This window comes from Ranitomeya variabilis, chromosome 7 (assembly GCF_051348905.1).
Source record: "Ranitomeya variabilis isolate aRanVar5 chromosome 7, aRanVar5.hap1, whole genome shotgun sequence".
Taxonomy (NCBI): domain Eukaryota; kingdom Metazoa; phylum Chordata; class Amphibia; order Anura; family Dendrobatidae; genus Ranitomeya; species Ranitomeya variabilis.
In genome coordinates this window covers 154,421,604-154,444,532 of record NC_135238.1, presented here as the reverse complement: position 1 = coordinate 154,444,532, position 22,929 = coordinate 154,421,604, and the positions used below count along the sequence as shown (strand labels likewise).

At 47.6% G+C, this 22,929-nt stretch overlaps 1 protein-coding gene across 4 annotated transcripts in view; it reads right to left on the bottom strand.

Moving 5' to 3' along the window:
- Window positions 1-22,929, bottom strand: part of ALS2 (alsin Rho guanine nucleotide exchange factor ALS2) — a 134,539-nt gene that overhangs the window by 39,777 nt on the left and 71,833 nt on the right. For all 4 annotated transcript variants that reach the window (XM_077272105.1, XM_077272102.1, XM_077272103.1 and 1 more), the window contains exons 15-16: window positions 19,333-19,461; window positions 6,057-6,127 (exon numbers count right to left, since the gene is read on the bottom strand). In XM_077272105.1, coding sequence (XP_077128220.1) covers window positions 6,057-6,127; window positions 19,333-19,461 — 200 coding nt within the window. The remainder of the gene's footprint in view (window positions 1-6,056; window positions 6,128-19,332; window positions 19,462-22,929) is intronic.

Here is a 22,929-nt window from a genome sequence, read left to right as displayed (position 1 = left end):
ATGTCAAAGGGGGGAATTGTGGAGATCAGACTGAAAGAATCCATTGTGTCTTTCTCCTGAGACATCTGGCTTATTTCAAGAAACTTAAGCAAAGTTGACATTTCCTTTTATGGACGCATTCCTTCTTGATAGTGTAACCTTTTACCTACATACCAAGCTGAACCTTATCTCTAGTATAGGCTGTTATTGTATAAGGATGTGAAATATGAGCGCTTGTACGCATGTCTGTAAAATGTTTAACTTTTTTCTATATAAAAGGAGGGGGTAGAGCCCAGTGAGTCAGACGTGCTCCTGGGTTTCCCCTGTATATGATCACACAACCTTTTGTGCTGCGTGTCATTTCTATGGGATCCCTACCTCTAGTAAGCCAGGGACTGAGAAGGACTTAACACTTCCTAAGAGATCCGCGTTCCCCATCAAAGGCAAAATTGAAAGAAGACCACCTGATGCAGGGACCATTCTCCTGACGCAAGGCCCTCGCGGCGGAGAAAAACACTGCGGCCTAGTTGTCCACGCTGGGGATAGGCACTGCGGATAGTGCCGAAAATGTCGCCTCTGCCCAGAGGAGGATCTTGGATACCTCTGCCATTGCCAAGGGACTCTGATTCCCTCCCTGGTGATTGACATATGCCACAGCCGAGGCATTGGACGTCTGGAGTCTGACTGGCAGACCTCGGAGAAGCCTTTCCCTGTGAGTCAGGGACAGAAGAATGACCCCTATCAAGGGTGTTGATCGGCAGAGAGGACTCTTGCTCCGACCAACACCCCCTTCACTGACGTATAGCGAGAAACCGCGCCCCAGCCGGGAATGCTGGTGACTGTCACCACCTGCCATGGGCGAGAAGGGAGGACCGGACCTGGGGAATGAGAGGAGATGACAGCCACCAGTTGAGAAACTATTAGAATCGGATGGACAGCCGAATCGGATGATCCAGAGACAGCACGGACCTGTCCCACTGAGGAAGGATGGCCTGCTGAAGTGGTCTCAAGTGAAACAGCGCAAAAGGGAACGCTTCCGATGCTGTCACCATGCGTCACAGGACCTTCATTGCTGAACGGAAGGAAGGCAGCCGAGGGCCTTGCAGAGAGCGAACTCTGTCCTGGAGAATTGCCCGCTTCTCTTCGAGAAGAAAACCCTCGACTGATGGGCGTCGAACAGCATGCCTAAGAGGACGAGGCGCTGACTCGGAAACAAGACAAGACTGTTCTGTTGACCAGCCACCAGAAACGGGACAGGAAGTCGAGGACGATGGTCAGACTCTCCTGGGCCTGAGAGAGGGGCAGAGCCTTGATGAGGATGTCTTCGAGGTATGGAATGAGCACTAGGCCCCTGATCCTCAAAATGGCCATAAATGTAGCCATGATCTTTATGAGGACAATGGGAGCGGTCGCAAGACCGAGCGGCGGGGCGACAAACTGGAAATGACTCGTCTGCGCCGCGAAACGCAGGTGTGCTGGGAAAATCAGAACATGGAGATAGGCGTCTTGGATATCTATGGAGCACAGTACAAGCAGGTTTGAATAGAAACCTGTGAAGCGTTCCTGCTGTGGGACGGATAACCTCCGAACAAAGAAGGAAGGTAATGGACGCAAAGAAACCTGGGATCAGAGTAGGATTTTTTAGAGGGCGGAATTCGAAGAAGCGATTCCGGGGCTGCGAAGCAAACCCTATCTTGTATCCAGAGGATACCACCTCCCTGATCTAAGCGTCCTCCACCAAGGCCAGCCAAATGTCCCTGAAAAAAACAGGAGACGCCCGCCCAAACTGTGAGGGGAACGCTGGGCCCTTAGCCCGAGTTATGCCGAGGAAGATCTGCCAGGTCTAGGCCTGGTGGACCTACCATGGGAGTTGCGGGAACGCCGGGAAGGGGTAGGTTTGAAGGAAGCCTTTTCTCTAGCCAGACGAGACAGCAGTCTGTGTTAGCTAGAGGAATCTTCCGGCGCCGAGAAACAGTGAAAGCCAGCGAGGCTTGGAGGGAACTCGTGCCTCCCGTGGCGTCCTTAATAATTTGTTCCAGCATGTAGCCAAAGAGACGGGCCCCCTGGAAGGGGAGGATGGTAAGGGACTTCTTTGAAGACAAGTCCGCCTGCCGTGTGTAGAACCGAATATTACGCCGCATGGCCACCGCATTGCTGGACGCCTAAGCTGCACAAGCCGCGCATCTAGGGAGGCAGATACCAAATATTTCCCTGCATAGGAAATCTGGTCCGTCAGGTCAGCTAGCTCCCCCGGAGGAGCTCCAGCCGGGGGGCCCTTACACGGCTGTTTGGTCCATCTAGCTATGGTCCTTGAGACCCAGGTAGAGGCAATGTCCGAGGCACAAAGCAGAAGCAGCCGCTTCAAAGGCTGATTTATCCAGCGATTCTATATTTGTATCCTTGGAATCCATGAGGGATGCTGCATTGGAAAGTGGAAGGACCAAGTTGGTGGACAGACTGGGGACTGACAATTCCAGAATTGCCCTCTTCCTGCCGAGGAATCAGTCCAGTTAGCGATGAGCTCAGGGGAGAAGGAATATAGGATGCCGAGACGCTTCCCTGTCTGAAAGCATCTGGTATGGTACACCTTTCCCCTGGCAAGTACCACCACCAATTCAGTGTGTGGGGCAAAGACCTTGGGAGTTGGTTTTGACCGTCTAAACAAAACCGCCTATTCTGCAGGTTCCGTAGAGGTATCCATGAAGCCTAAGGTCTGGTTGATCGCAACATTAAGGCTACGTAGCCTATCACTCATGCAAGAGGCCTGTAGTGAAACCAAGTCTGAAATTTCCTCTGCAAACATGACCGAGGACGCCCGTCTGACATGGGAGAGGAGGATCTGGAAGAGGGATCTCACCGTTCCAGACCGGAGGGCGAGATGGAGCAGGAAAGGAACTTAGAATTTTGCTCCTGTATGGATCTCTTGTGGCCTGTGTTGAAAAGGCCGTACGGAGAATCCTGTGACCCACTGGCAACTGCAGTCAAGCACGGACACCAGGGTCGTGACATCCTGGTGATGTCCGCCACAGACTGCAACAGAGGGAAAGGGCAGCACGGTGGCTCAGTGGCTAGCGCTGCAGCCTTGCAGCGCTGTAGTCCCGGGTTCCAATCCCACCTTGGACAACACCCGCAAGGAGTTTGTATCGATGATAATGTGTGCAAACTGTAAAGTGCTGCGGAATATGTAAGCGCCATATAAAAATAAAGAGTATTATTATTATTAAAGCCCACCCAGGGATAGGGGTCTCGGTCTCACCCGGGTTAGGGACTCCTGGACGGTGTGATACAGTGGAGTTGCTGCAGCTGACAAGAGGTGAGATGCAGAGGGGAGTAATAGGCTGCTAAGCCGAGCTACTCACAGCAGAAGTATAGTCCTGTAGTCTGCTCCCGGCTGTAGCTGCGACTGGCATCATGGCACAGATCCAGGGCACCGGCAGGGAAACAGCGACCGAAGGAGGATGCAGGGGACCCAGTCGGAGAAAGCGCTCGCTGGGGAAAAGGACCCGCTCTCAGAAGTCGGGGGGGACCGGTTACCCACCGGGTGCGGAGGAGCAAGATGGTGCCGATCCCAGGGCGACTGGGAAGGATGAGAGTAGTGGGCAGAGCCAGCGCCCTGCGCAGGAAGAAGTAGAGAGAGGGTGACGGGCGGGAAAAAAGCCCGCCCGATGAAAAACGGAAATAGATGGAGTTGCGGCGCCGGAAGTAGGCCCGGGCAGAAGCCGGGACCTAAATTAGAGGCTGGCGACCGCCGGGGAGGGCCGCTGTGCTGAAGAACGAGCGGTGCGGCCGGCGGAAAAGGGAAACAGCGCGACTGCCGCCAAGGTTGCCGCGCCGGACGACAGAGGAACGTGCCCGCCGGATGAAGAAGGCAGCGGGGCTGCCTGTAGAGACCGCAGTGTCGGGAGAGCGGCCGGAATAAAAAGGCAGCGCGGCTGAAAAGTCGCCACGCCGCAGGAAGATACGGCGGCCCGCAGGAACAAGGAGGGGAAGAGGTGCCAGCAAGGACGCTGCAGTGCAGCGACGATCCCTTCCCGTGGGACCTGCCGAACAAACCAGGACAAGGTAGCCTGGTAACAGCAGTCCTTAGTATAGTAAAAAGGCTCAGAGGGATCCCTCTCCTTTGATTTCCTAACTGGGACGGGTGGTGGAAATACTCACCTCAAAAACTCCCACGCCGTCCGTTACTAACCTTAAGCCGAGAAAGGTGTCAGACGTCCATGGAGCTGATGGTGGACTTCCTCTTCTCCAACCGACAGGCTCTGGTGGGCAAGTCGGTGGGGGACACTGCCAGGACCGGACTTCTGAGCAAGCTTGTGTGCTAGGATCTTGGTCCTGGAGAGGGATCTATGAGGATACGGGGTGGCAGTACACGCCATACTCATAGTCCATAATGTGGGAGTACAGGTGTGACTGTTCACCCTGTATCCCTCCGGAAAACCTGAAAGAAAACGACGCAAATTGAGGTAGATAAGGGTCTAATGAAAGACCTGTGTCCACATCCTACTGACACTAAGCTAAACTGAATATCCTACTTCCTGTCGGTAGGGTGTATACTGCAGAGGAGGAGCTAACTTTTTTATTTGCATAGTGTCAGCCTCCTAGTGGCAGCAGCATACACCCATGGTTCCTGTGTCCCCCAATGAGAGGCGATAGAGAAAAATAGTTATATACTCACCTTCCGTTGGCCCCGAATTCAGGCGAAGCGTTTACCGATGCTCCTCGCGTGCTCCGGTCCCAAGAGTACATTGTGGTCTCGCGAGATGATGACGTAGCGGTCTCGCGAGACCGCTACGTCATCATCTCGCGAGACCGCAATGCATGGAGCGGTCACTGGAGCGTCTCGAGGAGCGGGAAAGGCCTGTTCCTGATCCGGGGGCCGACGGACAGTGAGTATATAACTATTTTTTTAATTATTTTTAACATTAGATCTTTTTACTATTGATGCCGCATAGGCAGATTCAATAGTAAAAAGTTGGTCACACAGGGTTAATAGCAGCGGTAACGGAGTGCGTTACACCGCGGCATAACGCGGTCCGCTAACGCTGCCATTAACCCTGTGTGAGCGCTGACTGGGGGGAGTATGCGGGCACCAGGCACTGACTGCGGGGAGTAAGGAGCAGCCATTTTTCCGCCGGACTGTGCCCGTCGCTGATTGGTTGTGGCCGTTTTGCCGCGACCAATCAGCGACTTGGATTTCCATGACAGACAGAGGCCGCGACCAATGAATATCCGTGACAGACAGACAGAAGGACAGACAGAAAGACGGAAGTGACCCTTAAACAATTATACAGTAGATTAGCATTCCATCTTTCAGGCTGATTTTGTACACGGCCTGTATACACAGTCTGACATATTATCAGTGTTTATCATCGTGCATTTTCCAGTTTACAACCTGGCATCATTATCACTTTTTTGTCCTCTAGCCTTTTTAGTGTGCTGATCATTTACACACTGGTGAGTCATTGCCTTATAATTTATATATTGAGTCTGTCACTGTGAGGACTGGCTCTATTAGGAGCATGTTTGCATTTGTCATTTCATTACTTTTAAATGTTTTTATTGTGGTGTTTGTGTGTTTTTTCTACTTTGTCCAATAAAATATTGTTATATTTTGTATTTATTTGGGTGAGCCCCATGTTCATGGTCTGTTGTCTTTCTTGATCATTGATGTACAAGCCTTACAGATGTAGATCACTTCAAAGCATGTAAAATAAAATAACTCCATCACCAATTTAAACCTTTCATTTAAGCATCGGTAGAAGTTTGCAAAAGTAAATGTATGAAGTGGTTTAAGCTTGGGTTAGAAAATATATATAAAATAAAAATTATTGAGTTTTGGTTAACATTGTGAACAGTTATTCCTGACAGTTATAATTTAATTACCAAATGCTGTGCTTAAAATATATATCCTTGGCTTTACTAGAGCAGGAAATAAAACATTAAGTAGATACATGGACAGCATCCAAAATCGAAGCACTGCCATTTAACCTCCCAGAGGACGCTACTTTAGTAAACCAGACAGACATTATGCTCATTTTTAGAACACAAAACAAATAGATTTTTGCTATGATACCCACATTCCGGCAATTTCTTCCGTTACAGTCTCTGCCCAGAGCGTAGAAAGTGGAAATATATGATGTGTAGAGAACTGGAGAAAAAGTGGATAACATGCAGTAAGAAAAACAAATGAGTCAAGCTGTTTAGGGTACCTGTTACTCCCAAGAATTGGTAGATATTGAAGGGGGTATTTTCACAAGAGACATTTATCGCATTAACAGTGGATAAACCATGTAGTATGACAGATGTGGGTACAACCTCTGGGATCGATACCCATCTCCATAACAGGGTACCCCATCCTCTGCTCTGGATGGTGTCCGGTCACTACTATAGGAATTCCAAGTACAGCTGAGCAAGTCCTCTTGGCTGTATATGTAACACCCATAACAGTGAACAGAGAGCCGATGCACAAGCCGCCACCTCTCCACGCACTGATAGTAAGATGCCAGCCGGGAAAACCTATTCTGACTATTCAGAAATGGGACCTGCATCTGTCAGAAATTTGGGTCATTCCACATCAAGTGATCTAAATATGAATATTTCTCTTACCTGACGTCTTTAGATTTTTTTTATTTTTTAGAAGTACAACTTTAGTTAATTACAAATTAAAAGTTTTTAATTTTTTTCTTCATCAGTTAATTTTTTACAGACTTCTGAAGTTTTGAAAAAGTGCAAATTTTGGCCTGGAATGGCTTTACATTTTTTATCATATCTCGGGCTAGAATTAAGATAAAGAGTTGGGAGAGGCATCATTTTTCTCAGAACGGTACCGGCTTTCATTTGATATGTCACAAGACTGTTTCTTTATATTTTGTTTTGGAGAAATCAAATTCAAAATTTTGATGCGCAATTGTGAAAAAAACCTATGTTTTAAAATTGTGAAAAAATGCATGTGTGTTGGTCCTGGTTTATATTTGTACAGGGATTCAACTTGGGACCTGTCAAATTTCATTTTCTTTTTTTAAGCCTTGAATCATCTGATTTTATGTTTGTGCGAGTTTCTTCCTTTTTTCTTTTCAAATTACAACTTACTGAATTCAACATTTATATGCAACAATAAAGAAACACAAAAAACAACTACTGAAGTGCCAGAATAAATACAACTTAATCATCGTAACACAACTTGCTCAGCATTTTCAACCTGAATGCATTGAACAAGCCAAAAGATAAAAGGCGATCACATCCTCAAGTGTGATTCACTAAATACAGTCTCATCCTAATTATATGTTGAAAACAAGATTAAAAGAACCAATATTTTTACCACCTATTTATACATGTGACAATTTTTTTCTATTATCTCACTAAACATGTTATTTATGAAGTGTTTAAGAAGAATAGTACAGTAGTTAAATCCTCGTACTATAAAATATGAATTAATCAAACAATTAATAGTAGGTTTTTACACTGGCCTTTTATCATCAATTTGTCCCTTCTAGTGGGTGAAATGTCATCTTGTCCATAAGCGCTTACTAGCAATGGACAGTGTCATGGTGCACGGCTCCAACTGAGATAATATCTGATTTTTGTAACTTTTACAGTGTCTGGTTTTCTTGGATACACAAAGGACGGCGCTGGACCAGAAGGTGCTGAAAAGTCACTTCTACTTCTTCATTTTCACAATCTTTGGAGAGTACAGTATTCACAGGTCACATAACCAGTTCTGTCATCCATTGACAATCTTGTGCCGCCTTCTACCACTTCATAGACTTCACTGTCTTTGCTGAATGAAAAAATCCTTGTTTTTATTTCTGTTTCACTACATGGGATGACAGTGTGGTATTTGCTGAGTCCCTGTGATGGGTTCCGCTTTCTGTAACTGATGTTATAACAAACTTTCCTCCTCTTCGTAGTCCTGGTTTGTACAATCCATGAACTGGATGTTGAGAATATTTTTCTCCCTCCATTTGAGGAGTTGCCTGGGGGTTAAGATTTGGTGTGAATTTGGCCTCTGGAGGCTCGAGCTGCCGGCCTGTCATCTGCTCTGCATTCACCGTCTACTCCTGCTCATTCGCAGGTTGAGCCCTACCAAAGCTTTCTCCTCTGTCCTCTCCTGCTTCTATAATAAAATACTACAGTAATATCTAAAAATCATGGATTATTTGGTAAATGTAGACCCCACACTTTTAGACCACAGCCTGAACAGATCTGAATTCAAGATTTTCGAATTGACACTAATAGTTTTATTTTTTTAAATCTGATCCCATCACGATCCCAACTTGTGTTTTGGCACAGATGTGGCTACGAGCATAGCAGGAACATGTGCAGTTTTTGACATTTTTAAATTAAACGTTTTTTTCAGAAATGCATCTTAAAATTTTGTATTTGCGTTCGCATGGGTAAAATATTAATATAAGATACTGTTGTGACATATCTGGTGAAAGCCTGTACAGTTGTGAGTAGAATGGTGTTTATTTTGTTTCTCTATCTTTTTCCTAGCCTGAGTTATGAGGAGAAATGTAAAGGCAGGCAACACCGAAATTCAAACTTTTTCCAAACTTTGAAAATCAATTAAAAAGAAAAAAAATAGTAGTTACTCACCGATAACGGTGTTTCTCTGAGCCCATGACGGCACCACGGAGAGAGGGGATCCGCCCACCAAGGACAGGAAACCTACAGATAAAAAGGCGGTACCTCTCTCCTGCATCAGTTGTTTACTAGAGAACGATGGGAGACTATGAACAGAGACTTGCTTTAACATTATCTAAATACTTATCATGAGATACCGCGTGACTATTACACTATTAACATAAGGCACTATAATGATGTGCACACCCAGGAAGTGAAGGGAGGGAATGTACGGGTGCCGTCATGGGCTCAGAGAAACACAGTTATCGGTGAGTAACTACTATTTTCTCTGACGCCCATGACGGCACCACGGAGAGAATTGCAGAGATTTGTACATTAGGGAGGGACCACTGCTTCCAGAACCCTTTTACCAAAAGTAAGGTCTGAAGAGGAGGTAAGGTCCAATCTATAGTGCCTATAGAAGGTGGACGGTGAAGACCAGGTAGCAGCTTTACATATCTGCTCAATAGAAGCTCCGGCCTTCTCCGCCCAAGAGGTTGCCACTGCCCTTGTCGAGTGTGCCTTGATATTTCCCGGAATGGGTACGCCACTCGCTGAGTATGACAGGCTGATGGCTTCTGTAATCCATCTTGCCAGGGTGCCTTTAGATGCTTTCTTCCCCTTCCGGGGACCCTGGAAACACACAAAGAGAGAGGAATCCTCCCTACTCTCCCTAGTGGCCTCTATGTAACGTATCAGACATCTCCTTACATCTAATGTATGTAACGCCTCTTCCTCTTTGTTTTTGGGGTTAGGACAGAAAGAGGGCAGGGATATTTCCTGAGTTCTGTGAAAACGGGATGCCACGTTTGGGAGATATGCAGGGTCAGTTCTTAGGATGACCCTATCATCCAGGATTTGAGTAAAAGGGGGGTTGGCGGAAAGGGCTTGGATATCACTGACCCTACGTGCGGACGTGAGTGCAACTAGCAGGGAAGTTTTTAAGGATAAGATTTTTACTGAAGCATCTGATAAAGGTTCAAAGGGAGGTTTGGATAACGCCCTAAGAACTAAATTTAAATCCCACTGAGGGGTAGATTTCACGGGTAGGGGCCTTGACCTACCGGCTGCTTTGATGAATCTAGATATCCACCGGTTCCCTGCTAGGTCATAGTTAAACAGAGCTCCTAGAGCCGCAACGTGAACCTTTAAGGTGTTTGTGGCCAGACCCAACTCTAATCCCTTCTGCAGAAACTCCAGAATGGCATTAAGAGGGACACCCTCCCCAATTTTGGAGCCTGAAGATGAGAGAAATTTATTCCAAATTTTCCCGTACTGTTTGGTTGTAACGGGCTTCCTACTTTGTAACAATGTAGAAACTAGCCCCGGGGAAAACCCTGTTTTCTAGTAGCTCCCTTTCAAATGCCAAGCTGTCAAGTGCAAACTTGCCACCTGAGGATGATGAACTGGGCCTTGGGAGAGAAGGTTCGGGAGATGCGGCAGAACCCATGGATCGGAGATGGACATTCTCATCATCCAGGAAAACCAAGGCCTCTTCGGCCAGAACGGGGCTATTAAGATTATGTGGGCCCCGTCCTCCCGAATCTTCCTCAGCACAGCTGGAATCAGAGCAATAGGGGGAAATGCATACGCTAGTTGATGGTTCCACGGTATTAGGAACGCATCCAGGGAAACAGGGTTCCCCCACGGTGTTATGGAGCAAAAGGTGTTCACTTTTTTGTTCAGATGGTTTGCGAAGAGGTCTATGCTTGGTGAGCCCCATTTTACCGCGATTTGATTGAACACTGACTGATTTAGCTCCCACTCCCCTTGCTTCAGGCGGGAGCGACTTAAGTAGTCTGCTCTGAAATGGTCTACGCCCTTTATGTGCAGGCCCGATAGAGATTGAAAATTGCTTTCGGCTATGTGGAAGATGGAGCTGGTTATCTCCATCAGACTCCGAGAACGGGTACCCCCTTGGTGATTCAGATATGCTATCACCACCTTGTTGTCTGACATAATTCTGACGTGGTGAGACCGAAGGGGCCCCAGGAACTCTAAGAGTGCAAATTTGACCGCCAACAGCTCTTTCATATTGGAGGACGCCTTTTTCAGATATGGAGCCCAATCCCCCTGAGCTAACAGGTCGTTGAGGTGAGCCCCCCACCCGCTGGGACTTGCGTCTGTTGTCACTATCCGAGATACAGGAGTCACCCACGGGATTCCCTGAGAAAGATTGCTTAGTGATGTCCACCAGCCCAGAGACCGAATTGTGTTTAGTGACAAAACGAGCTGACCTTCTAAATTCCCTTTTAGAGAAACTTCCTCTGACAAGATTTGCCATTGAAGTTCCCTTGAGTGTAAGTGAGCCCATTGGACTGCCGGGATGCAGGCCGTCATGGATCCCAGGAGGGACATCGCTTGGCGCAGTGTTATGGAGGGATTGTCTCGCCTTCTGGATACCAGATTTATGATGTTTTGGATTTTTTCCCCTGGAAGGCGACATTCTTGTTTTATCGAGTCCAGAGTGAGACCCAGGTACTCTTGGATCTGGCATGGTAACAATCTGGATTTCTTTAGGTTTATTAACCAACCTAGTTCTTCCAGGGAATGTCTGATTGTTTTTAGCTGTTCCTCGCAGTGTTGTGGAGAGGAGCCTATCATCAAAAAGTCGTCGAGGTAAGGTACTATCAGGGTATCTTTCTCCCTCAGGTGAGCCATTACCTCCGCCACTATTTTTGTGAAGACCCGCGGAGCTATAGCCAACCCGAAGGGTAGGGCTAAGAATTGAAAATGGTATACCACCCCCTTTATATGGACCGCTATTCTGAGGAATTTCTGATAATCTTTGTGAATAGGGACGTGATAGTAGGCGTCCCTTAAATCCAGGACTACCATAAAACACAGTGGAAACAACATCTTTATTGAGGTCTTTATTGTCTCCATCTTGAACGGCTGGATTTCTAGAAATTTGTTTAACTCTTTTAGATTCACAATAGTTCTGAATGAGCCGTCCGGCTTCTTCCTCAGGAACAGAGGGGAGTAGCACCCTAGACCTCTTTCTTGTAGGGAAACTTCCATGAGAACCCCTTTGTTTACCAGTCCTATGACTTCTTTTTCTAATGCCAGCTGCTCTTCCTCTGAAGATCTTAGAGAAGTCGTCCTGAATGAGGGGTGAGGGGGTTTCTGAAATTTCAATTTTAGTCCGGACTTTACTATGTTCAACACCCAAGGACTGTTGGTAATCTTTTCCCAGGCTGAGGCGAAGAGGGCAAGTCTTCCCCCCACCTGGGGCAAGCCTTCATTGTGCGGGTTTTTTATTGTCGTTAGGGGTTTTGTTGAAGATGAAACCCTTGTTTTTGTTTCGCTTGTCTTCCCACCTATCCTGGTTTTTCCCCGGCTTCCTTCGGAAGAACCTCTTGCTCCGAAAGGGCCTTCTGTATGAAGGGAAGCCCAGGGCGGGGAAAGATTTCTTTTTATCCCCTGCTTTTTCTAGTATGTCATCTAGAGTGGGCCCGAATAGGAACTCTCCTTCACAGGGAATTATACATAATTTAGACTTGGTCTGGAGGTCCCCAGGCCAACATTTTAGCCAGAGGGCCCGCCTTGCGGCATTAGAAAACACCGCCGACCTAGCGGATAACTTGATTGAGTCCGCCGAGGCGTCAGCCAAGGCGGCGGCAGCTCCCCGCATAACGGGCAACATTTTTAGCATTGAGTCTCGGGAAGACCTGTTTTTGAGTTGGCTTTCCAATTGATCTAGCCAAACCATCAGGGAGCGGGATGTACAAGCGGCAGCGACTGCTGGTTTAAGGCCTCCACCAGCCGCTTCCCATGAACCTCTGAGGAACCCATCTGCTTTCTTGTCCATTGGGTCTTTCAAAACCCCCATGTCCTCAAACGGAAGGGCATATTTTTTGGATGCTTTGGTGATTGCCACGTCCAGTTTAGGAGCCTTATCCCAGAAGGAACAGGACTGGTCATCGAATGGATATTTCTTTTTTGGAGTGAGTAGTGATTTTCTCACAGGCTTTTTCCACTCTTTTTTAATCAAAGATTGAATTTTTTCATTGAGAGGAAAGGCCCTTCTCTTTTTCTGGTCAAGCCCTCCGAACATTATGTCTTGGACGGATTTTTTGGGGTGAGGATCTGCCAGCCCCATAGTGTTCCTAACGGCTTTAACAAGGCTATCAGTTTCTTCTATGGGAAAGCAGCTACGGCCCCCTGAGGAAGATGAAGATGATGATGAGGATGAGGAGGAAGAATTAGCCGAGTCTGAATCCGTATCTTCCCCTGAATCACCCGATTCAGGAGATGGAGATCTATGTTTAGTCTTCCTTCTCTTTCTCCCACCTTTGAGGGATTTAAAGGTTTCCTCTACCTGGACTTTAATCAGGTTTTTGAGATCTGCCGCAAACTCGGGAAGGCCTTCTGACACTGTCTGCTGAATGCAAACACTGCAAAGTCTTTTGTCCCATGAAGATGGAAGATCTTCTTTGCATAGGGCACATATGACATGTTTAGTTTTACTTGTGCTTTTCCTCCCCTATGGTAAAAGACACAAAGATAGATTCTCACTATCGCTAACATTCACGGAGATCACTCACCACCTTATGGACCCATAAATACCGGTTGGGCACGATCCGTGTTCTTAGGGCCGGACGCAATGCTGGACTCTTTGCTGTGTAGCGATCCAGAACGCCCTCCGGTAGAGCCTTGGCCTTTCTGGGTCCGTCGCTTCTGCTGCTGCGGCGTTGGTTGTGGAGACGCCCTGGGAAGGGGAGATACCTGCTCCATATCGCTCACTGGTGAGCATTGGCCAGACTCCATTTCAGAAGCGCTTTTGCCCCCAGACGCCCTGCTTAAAATAGCGGTGGAAGGCGCCATTTTTTTTTTTTTGCGCATGCGCAGTTCGCCCTGCGCGTGGAATCCCGCGCCTGCGCAGATCGCCCGGGCACGAACTCCCGCGCCTGCGCATTCCTCCAGCGGCGACGCCGGCACTAGGCGGGGATCGCAGCGCTTGTGCGCACGCAAGCCCCTGCTGCTTAACCCCTTCATGACCTTGCCGTTTTTTGCAATTCTGACCAGTGTCCCTTTATGAGGTAATAACTCAGGAACGCTTCAACGGATCCTAGCGATTCTGAGATTGTTTTTTCGTGACATATTGGGCTTCATGTTAGTGGTAAATTTAGGTCGATAATTTCTGAGTTTGTGAAAAAAACGGAAATTTGGCAAAAATTTTGAAAATTTCGCAATTTTCACATTTTGAATTTTTATTCTGTTAAACCAGAGAGTTATGTGACACAAAATAGTTAATAAATAACATTTCCCACATGTCTACTTTACATCAGCACAATTTTGGAAACAAATTTTTTTTTTGCTAGGAAGTTATAAGGGTTAAAATTTGACCAGTGATTTCTCATTTTTACAACAAAATTTACAAAACCATTTTTTTTAGGGACCACCTCACATTTGAAGTCAGTTTGAGGGTTCTATATGGCTGAAAATACCCAAAAGTGACACCATTCTAAAAACTGCACCCCTCAAGGTGCTCAAAACCACATTCAAGAAGTTTATTAACCCTTCAGGTGTTTCACAGCAGCAGAAGCAACATGGAAGTAAAAAATGAACATTTAACTTTTTAGTCACAAAAATGATCTTTTAGCAACAATTTTTTATTTTCCCAAGGGTAAAAGGAGAAACTGGACCACGAACGTTGTTGTCCAATTTGTCCTGAGTACGCTGATACCTCATATGTGGGGGTAAACCACTGTTTGGGCGCACGGCAGGGCTTGGAAGGGAAGGAGCGCCATTTGACTTTTTGAATGAAAAATTGGCTCCAATCTTTAGCGGACACCATGTCGCATTTGGAGAGCCCCAGTGTGCATAAACATTGGAGCTCCCCCACAAGTGACCACATTTTGGAAACTAGACCCCCCAAGGAACTTATCTAGAAGCATAGTGAGCACTTTAAACCCCCAGGTGCTTCACAAATTGATCCGTAAAAATGAAAAAGTACTTTTTTTTCACAAAAAAATTATTTTAGCCTCAATTTTTTCATTTTCACATGGGCAACAGGATAAAATGGATCCTAAATTTTGTTGGGCAATTACTCCTGAGTACACCAATACCTCACATGTAGGGGTAAACCACTGTTTGGGCACATGGTAAGGCTCAGAAGGGAAGGAGCGCCATTTGACTTTTTGAATGAAAAATTATCTCCATCGTTAGCGGACACCATGTCGCGTTTGGAAAGCCCCTGTGTGCCTAAACATTGGAGCTCCTCCACAAGTGACCCCATTTTGGAAACTAGACCCCCCAAGGAACTCATCTAGAGGCATAGTGAGCACTTTAAACCCCCAGGTGCTTCACAAATTGATCCGCAAAAATGAAAAAGTACTTTTTTTTCACACAAAATTTCTTTTAGCCTCAATTCTTTCATTTTCACATGGGCAACAGGATAAAATGGATCCTAAAATTTGTTGGGCAATTTCTCCTGAGTATGCCGATACCTCATATGTGGGGGTAAACCACTGTTTGGGTGCACGGCAAGGCTCGGAAGGGGAGGCGTGCCATTTGACTTTTTGAATGGAAAATTAGCTCCAATCGTTAGCGGACACCATGTCGCGTTTGGAGAGCCCCTGTGTGCCTAAACATTGGAGCTCCCCTACAAGTGACCCCATTTTGGAAACTAGACCCCCCAAGGAACTTATCTAGATGCATAGTGAGCACTTATAACCCCCAGGTGCTTCACAGAAGTTTATAACGCAGAGCCGTGAAAATAAAAAAATAATTTTTCTTTCCTCAAAAATGATTTTTAGCCCAGAATTTTTTATTTTCCCAAGGGTAATAGGAGAAATTGGACCCCAAATGTTGTTGTCCAGTTTGTCCTGAGTACGATGATACCCCATATGTGGGGGTAAACCACTGTTTGGGCGCACGGCAGGGCTCGGAAGGGAAGGCACGCCATTTGGCTTTTTGAATGGAAAATTAGCTCCAATCATTAGCGGACACCATGTCGCGTTTGGAGAGCCCCTGTGTGCCTAAACATTGGAGCTCCCGCACAAGTGACCCCATTTTGGAAACTAGACCTCCCAAGGAACTAATCTAGATGTGTGGTGAGCACTTTGAACCCCCAAGTGCTTCACAGAAGTTTATAACGCAGAGCCATGAAAATAAAAAATAATTTTTCTTTTCTCAAAAATGATTTTTTAGCCCACAATTTTTTATTTTCCCAAGGGTAACAGGAGAAATTGGACCCCAAAAGTTGTTGTCCAGTTTCTCCTGAGTACGCTGATACCCCATATGTGGGGGTAAACCACTGTTTTGGCACACGTCGGGGTTCGGAAGGGAAGTAGTGACGTTTTGAAATGCAGACTTTGATGGAATGCTCTGCGGGCGTCAGGTTGCGTTTGCAGAGCCCCTGATGTGCCTAAACAGTAGGAACTCCCCACAATTGACTCCATTTTGGAAACTAGACCCCCAAGGGAACTTATCTAGATGTGTGGTGAGCACTTTGAACCCCCAAGTGCTTCACAGAAGTTTACAACGCAGAGCCGTGAAAATAAAAAATCATTTTTCTTTCCTCAAAAAAGATGTTTTAGTAAGCAATTTTTTATTTTCACAAGGGTAACAGGAGAATTTGGACCCCAATATTTGTTGCCCAGTTTGTTGTGAGTACGCTGATACCCCATATGTGGGGGTAAACCACTGTTTGGGCACACGTCAGGGCTCGGAAGGGAAGTAGTGACATTTGAAATGCAGACTTTGATGGAATGGTCTGCGGGCGTCACATTGCATTTGCAGAGCCCCTGATGTGCCTAAACAGTAGAAACACCCCACAAGTGACCCCATTTTGGAAACTAGACCCCCGAAGGAACTTATCTAGATGTGTGGTGAGCACTTTCAACCCCCAAGTGCTTCACAGAAGTTTATAACGAAGAGCCGTGAAAATAAAAAATAATTGTTCTTTCCTCAAAAATTATGTTTTAGCAAGTAATTTTTTATTTTTGCAAGGGTAACAGGAGAAATTGGACCCCAACAGTTGTTGCCCAGTTTGTCCTGAGTACGCTGGTACCCCAAATGTGGAGGTAAACCACTGTTTGGGCGCACGTCGGGGCTTGGAAGGGCGGGAGCACCATTTGACTTTTTGAACGCAAGATTGGCTGGAATCAATGGTGGCGCCATGTTGCGTTTGGAGACCCCTGATGTGCCTAAACAGTGGAAACCCCTCAATTCTAACTTCAACACTAACCCCAACACACCCCTAATCCTAATCCCAACTGTAGCCATAACCCTAATCACAACCCTAACCCCAACACACCCCTAACCACAACCCTAACCGCAACACAACCGTAACCCTAATTCCAACCCTAATCCTAACCCTAATTCCCAACCGTAACCCTAATCCCAACCCTAACCACAACTGTAACCCCAACACACCCCTAACCCTATCCGTAACCCTAACCACAAGCCTAATCTTAACCCTATTTCAAACCCTAGCCCTAATTCCAACCCTAACCCTAAGGCTATGTGCCCACGTTGCGGATTGGTGTGAGATTTTTCCGCACGATTTTTGAAAAATCTGCAGGTAAAAGGCACTGCGTTTTGCCTGCGGATTTACAGCAGATTTCCAGTGTTTTTTTGTGCGGATTTCACCTGCGGATTCCTATTGAGGAACAGGTGTAAAACGCTGCGGAATCCGCACAAAGAATTGACATGCTGCGGAAAATACAATGCAGCGTTTCTGCACGGAATTTTCCGCACCATGGGCACAGCGGATTTGGTTTTCCTTAGGTGTACATGGTACTGTAAACCTGATGGAAAACTGCTTCGAATTCGCAGCGGCCGATCCGCTGCGGATCCGCGGCCAATCCGCTGCGGATCCGCGGCCAATCCGCTGCGGATACGCTGCCGATCCGCGGCCGATCCGCTGCGGATCCGCGGCCGATCCGCTCTGTGTGCACATGCCATAACCCTACCCCTAACCCTAACCCTACCCGTAACCCTAACCCTACCCCTAACCCTACCCCTAGTTCTAACCCTAGTTCTAACCCTAACCCTAGTGGAAAAAGAAAAAAAAATATTTTCTTTATTTTATTATTGTCCCTACCTATGGGGGTGATAAAAGGGGGGGGGGGGTTTATTTATTATTTTTTTATTTTGATCGCTGTGGTAGAACCTACCACAGCGATCAAAATGTACTTGTAACGAATCTGCCAGCCGGCAGGTTCTTTGGGCGCACTGAGCATGCGCCCGCCATCTTGGAAGATGGCGGCGCCCAGGGAGAAGACGGACCGACTTCGGGAGGATCGGTAAGTATGAGGGGATGGTGGGGGGGTGGATCGGAGCACAGGGGGGGGGGGGGGGATCGGAGGACGGGGGGAGCGGACAGGAGCACGGGGGAGCGAACAGGGGGACGGAGGGGGGTACCGGACAGAACGGAGGACTGGGGAGGAGATCGGGGGCGGTGGGGGGGGCCAGAACATGATTTCCAGCCATGGCAGATGCTATTGCAGCATCGGCCATGGCTGGATTGCAATATTTCACCATTTTCATAGGTGAAATATTGCAAATTGCTCTGATTGGCTGTTGCACTTTCAACAGCCAATCAGAGCGATCGTAGCCACGTGGGGGCAAAGCCACCCCCCCCTAGGCTGAAGTACAACTCCTCCTCTCCCTGCAGATCGGGTAAAATAGGAATTAACCCTTTCACCCGATCTGCAGGGATGCGATCATTCCATGACGCCACATAGGCGTCATGGGTCGGGAAGGGGTTAAACACATCCGTTCCCGCGCGGGCGCAGATGAGGCAAGATGGCGGCGCACTTACTAACGCTGACTAACGCTGACTCCTCGGGGACTCTCGGGAGCTCAGGCTGCAGACTGACGCCAGGGAGCCACATCGCTCCTATCCATAGAGCGGACTCTTGGACACGGCTGCTGCTGGTAAGTCTTCTTAGAGAGGCGGCTCCTGCCACCTCTCTCCGCGCACCCTAAAAGGCCTACCAGCCCCTAGCGGTGGCGCTTCGGGTCACCACATCTAACCGAGGCAGGGGGGCCCCCGCTGCCTGGATCGGCTGATTGGCCCCGGACTCCCACGAAGAACTTTTCCTCTGACGGAGGTGATCTGTAGGTCTCCCATCAAGGACAGGAAACCAACTGATGCAGGAGAGAGGTACCGCCTTTTTATCTGTAGGTTTCCTGTCCTTGGTGGGCGGATCCCCTCTCTCCGTGGTGCCGTCATGGGCGTCAGAGAAAATTATCTAGAATTTTTTTTTCTTCATATTTTGCATTCTCTGACACTATTACCAAATAGCAAAATCTCAAAAGAACTAAAACTATAGAGGTAAAAATCATTGGTTCACTTGACATGGAATGACCCATTTATGGCATATCCTTAGGAGTGTAATAAGTGTTTGTAAGAGAACCCCTTTAATCTTTGTAACTACTTTGAAATGATTACTAAGAACTTTAAAATACTGAATCACTTTGTATGAAGCAGACATTTTGCATCCTTGACAATAATGTCGTTGGTAGATAGAGGTGGCCATGACATTGCTTCGCCACACACCTGGTGGGATGTGTGAACAAACACCAGTCAGATATGTGTGCATACGACGTAATTGGCACCGCTCATATCTTGACGCAGAAGTGAGCTCGCTCTTTAATAAGTTTGCTCTTGAGGATATCTACATGTACAATGCCAATTGTTTTTGGTGCATTATGATGCACACAATAAATGTTGTTCCAAACAATACCCATTCAGAAAAACAAACCAATGCCTCTCACCTGGGCATGAACCAAGGAGTCATTAAAGAGAATGAACCAGTTGACAGAAAAGCGTCCAGCATTCTGCAAACACAGTGCACGGTTGCTGCTTTCACATATCAGGCGTCTTTCTGGTTTTCGTAAAGAATCCTGAAGAAAAAAAAATGATAAGAAAAATAAAGAGACAAGATGTTAACAATATGTTAACTGCTAAGCTATACAATAATTAGAAACATACAAAACCTAAAAAGGATGAGTACACAACATGTAGTACAGACCAATTTATTAATTCAAATAATCATAATTACATAATTTCCAGACATCTAAAAATATGATAAGAGTGCCGAGTTTTATCAATAACAAATAGGAGGGTTTCTAACTACTATACACATATTCGACTCATACTAAAATAGGGATTTTTGTGTACTCACCGTAAAATCCTTTTCTCCGAGCCACTCATTGGGGGACACAGAACCATGGGTGTTATGCTGCTGTCGCTAGGAGGCAGACACTAAGTTGAGACAAAAAAAGTTAGCTCCTCCCCTGCAGCATACACCCTCATGCTGGCTTCCAGAGACCCAGTTCAGTGTAAAAGCAGTAGGAGATCATTAACAACATATAACATAATATTAGAGTATAACATGTCAGAGTAAGCCAAAAGCCAAAAAAGAAACGAGCCATAAGGTTAACAGGGTGGTTGCTGTGTCTCCCAATGAGTGGCTCGGAGATAAGGATTTTACGGTGAGTACACAAAAATCCCTATTTCTCCTTCGCCACATTGGGGGACACAGAACCATGGGACATCCCAAAGCAGTCCCTGGGTGGGGAACAACAAAACCAAATAACTCCGTATACCAACTGACTATAAGTGTGCAACAGCCGCTTGCAGAATACGTCTGCCAAGGGCCGCATCCGCAGAAGATTGAGTGTGGACATTGTAGTGCTTCGTGAAAGTATGCAGGCTGGACCACGTTGTGGCCTTGCAAACCTGCTCTGCCAACGCCTGGTGCCGAATGGCCCAAGAAGCACCGACCGAGTTGAGTGTGCCCTAATCCCCGCCGGGATAGGTCTGCCCCTGACCCGATAAGATTCTTGAATAGCTGATCGGATCCATCTGGCTATCATGGCTTTAGAAGCAGCTAAACTCTGTGACCCTTAGGGAGCACAAAGAGAGTCCGATTTACAGAAGGGGGAAGTCCTAGAAATGTACCTCCGGAGAGCCCTTACCACGTCCAAGGTGTGAAGGGCCTTTTCAACCCTATGTCTTGGCTGTGGACAGAAGGAGGGAAGAACGATATCTTCATTAAAGGTGAAAGGATGAAACCACCTTTGGAAGAAAAGACGGAGATGGGCGTAGGACCACTTTGTCCTGGTGGAAGGTAAGGAAGGGCGCCTGGCAGGACAGTGCGGCCAACTCTGAAATTCGCCTGATAGAGGTTACTGCCATAAGGAAGGCGACCTTCCGGGAGAGAACAGTCAGCGAGACATTTTGCAGAGGTTCAAAAGGGGACTCCTGAAGAACACTCAGGACCAAATTGAGATCCCAGGTCTCTAACGGCATTCTATAGGGGGGTACTACATGGGAGACCCCCTGAACAAAAGTCCTGACTTGCAAGTTAGCAGCAATCTTACGTTGGAACAACACGGATAATGCCGAGATCTGACCCTTGAGGGAGCTTAGCGCCAGACCGGAATCCAAGCCGGACTGGAGAAATTCCAGAATGGAGGGAACCGAAAAAACGAGAGGGGGGCGTCCACGGAGCCTGCACCACGAGAAGGCTTTCCAAGTGCGGTGATAGATGTGAGCGGAAGACGTCTTGCGAGCGCTTATTATGGTGGCAATGACTTGCTGGGAGAAATCAGCCTGAGTTAGGATCCAGGCTTCAACAGCCAAGCTGTTAAACGCAGGGCCCCTGAGCTCTGGTGGTAGATCAGCCCTTGGTGAAGCAGATCTGGGCGATCTGGTAGCCGCCATGGGACGTCGGAGACAAGTTGAACTAGCTCCGTGTACCGCACGCGACGTGGCCAATCTGGGGCGACTAGGATCAAAGGAACCCCTCCATCTTGATTTTCCAGATAACCTTCGGTAGTAAGGGAAGCGGAGGAAACACGTACGGGAAGTGGAACCAATGCCATGGGGATATCAATGCGTCCACCCCGATGACCTGGGGATCCAGAGAACGTGCTATGAAATTGGGAACTTTTGCGTTCAGTCTGGACGCCATCAGATCCACGTCCGGAGTCCCCCAGCGAAGGCAAATCTGCTGGAAGACCTCTGGATGGAGTTCCCACTCCGAGGCGAGACCCTGACGGCTGAGAAAATCCGCCGCCCAGTTCTCAACGCCTGGAATGTGCACTGTAGAAATGATAGAGCGGTTGATTTCGGACCAACGGAGAATGTGGGAGACCTCCCGCATCGCTGCGGGTACCCCCTTGATGGTTTATGTACGCCACCGCTGCGACATTGTCTGATTGAATGCGAATAGGGTGACCCGCAAGGAGGGAATAGACGCGTCTCAGGGCAAACCTGATGGCTCAAATCTCTAAGATGTTTATCGGAAGTCTCGACTCCCAAGACGTCCAATGCCCATGGACAGTGTGGTGGCGAAATACTGCTCCCCAACTGAGGAGACTGGCGTCAGTAGTCACCACCAGTCAGTGAACTTGGAGAAAAGACCTTCCCTGGCTGAGAGATGATTCCAACGTCCACCATTTGAGTGCTTGCCTGATCCGCGGGGAAAGGACATGGCCGATCGAGGGATAAGGGACTCCTGTCCGAATTGTCTAGCAGAGCCTGTTGTAAGGGGCGGAGATGCAGTTTGGCGAAGGGGACCACTTCCATTGAGGCCACCATTTTCCCCAGGATTCTCACGGCAAACCAAGTGGAATGAGGAAAGGGACGACAAAGTGTCCGGGTTCCCTGCTGGAGTGCTTGGGCCTTGGACCGAGGAAGTAGGACCAGCCCCTTGGACATGTCCAGGATCATGCCTAGGAAGGAGATCCGCTGGGCTGGAATGGGGGAGGACTTGTCCAAGTTGATCAGCCAGCCCAGGCGCGAAAGAGTATCCAAGGTAATGCGGACGCATGTGTCGCAGGCATGATAGGACGGGCCCTTGATCAGGAGGTCATCTAAGTATGGCAACACGACCACTCCTCGGGAGTGAAGAATGGCCATGCCTGCTGCCATGACCTTTGTGAATACCCTGGGCGCGGTGGCAAGGCCGAAGGGTAAGGCCGTGAATTGAAAATGGTCCTCCTGGATGTGAAAATGCAGGAACCTTTGATGTGGCGGGAAGACTGGGATATGGAGATAAGCATCTTTGATGTCTATTGATGCTAGAAACTCTCCTCTCTTCATTGAAGAGATGACCGACAGGAGGGATTCCATCCTGAAGTGCTGGACTTTTACATACTTATTTAGGAACTTTAGATGCAAAATAGGGCGCACCGTCCAGTCCTTTTTTGGAACGACGAAGAGGTTTGAGTAAAAACATCTCTCTCTCGGGTTCTGGAACCGGAACAATGACCCTGTTTTGGCGGAGGGTTTCGATGGCGCAGTGAAGTGCGCGAGTCTGAGCCCCTGAACTTGGGAGACGAGAGGGGGAGAACCATGCCGGA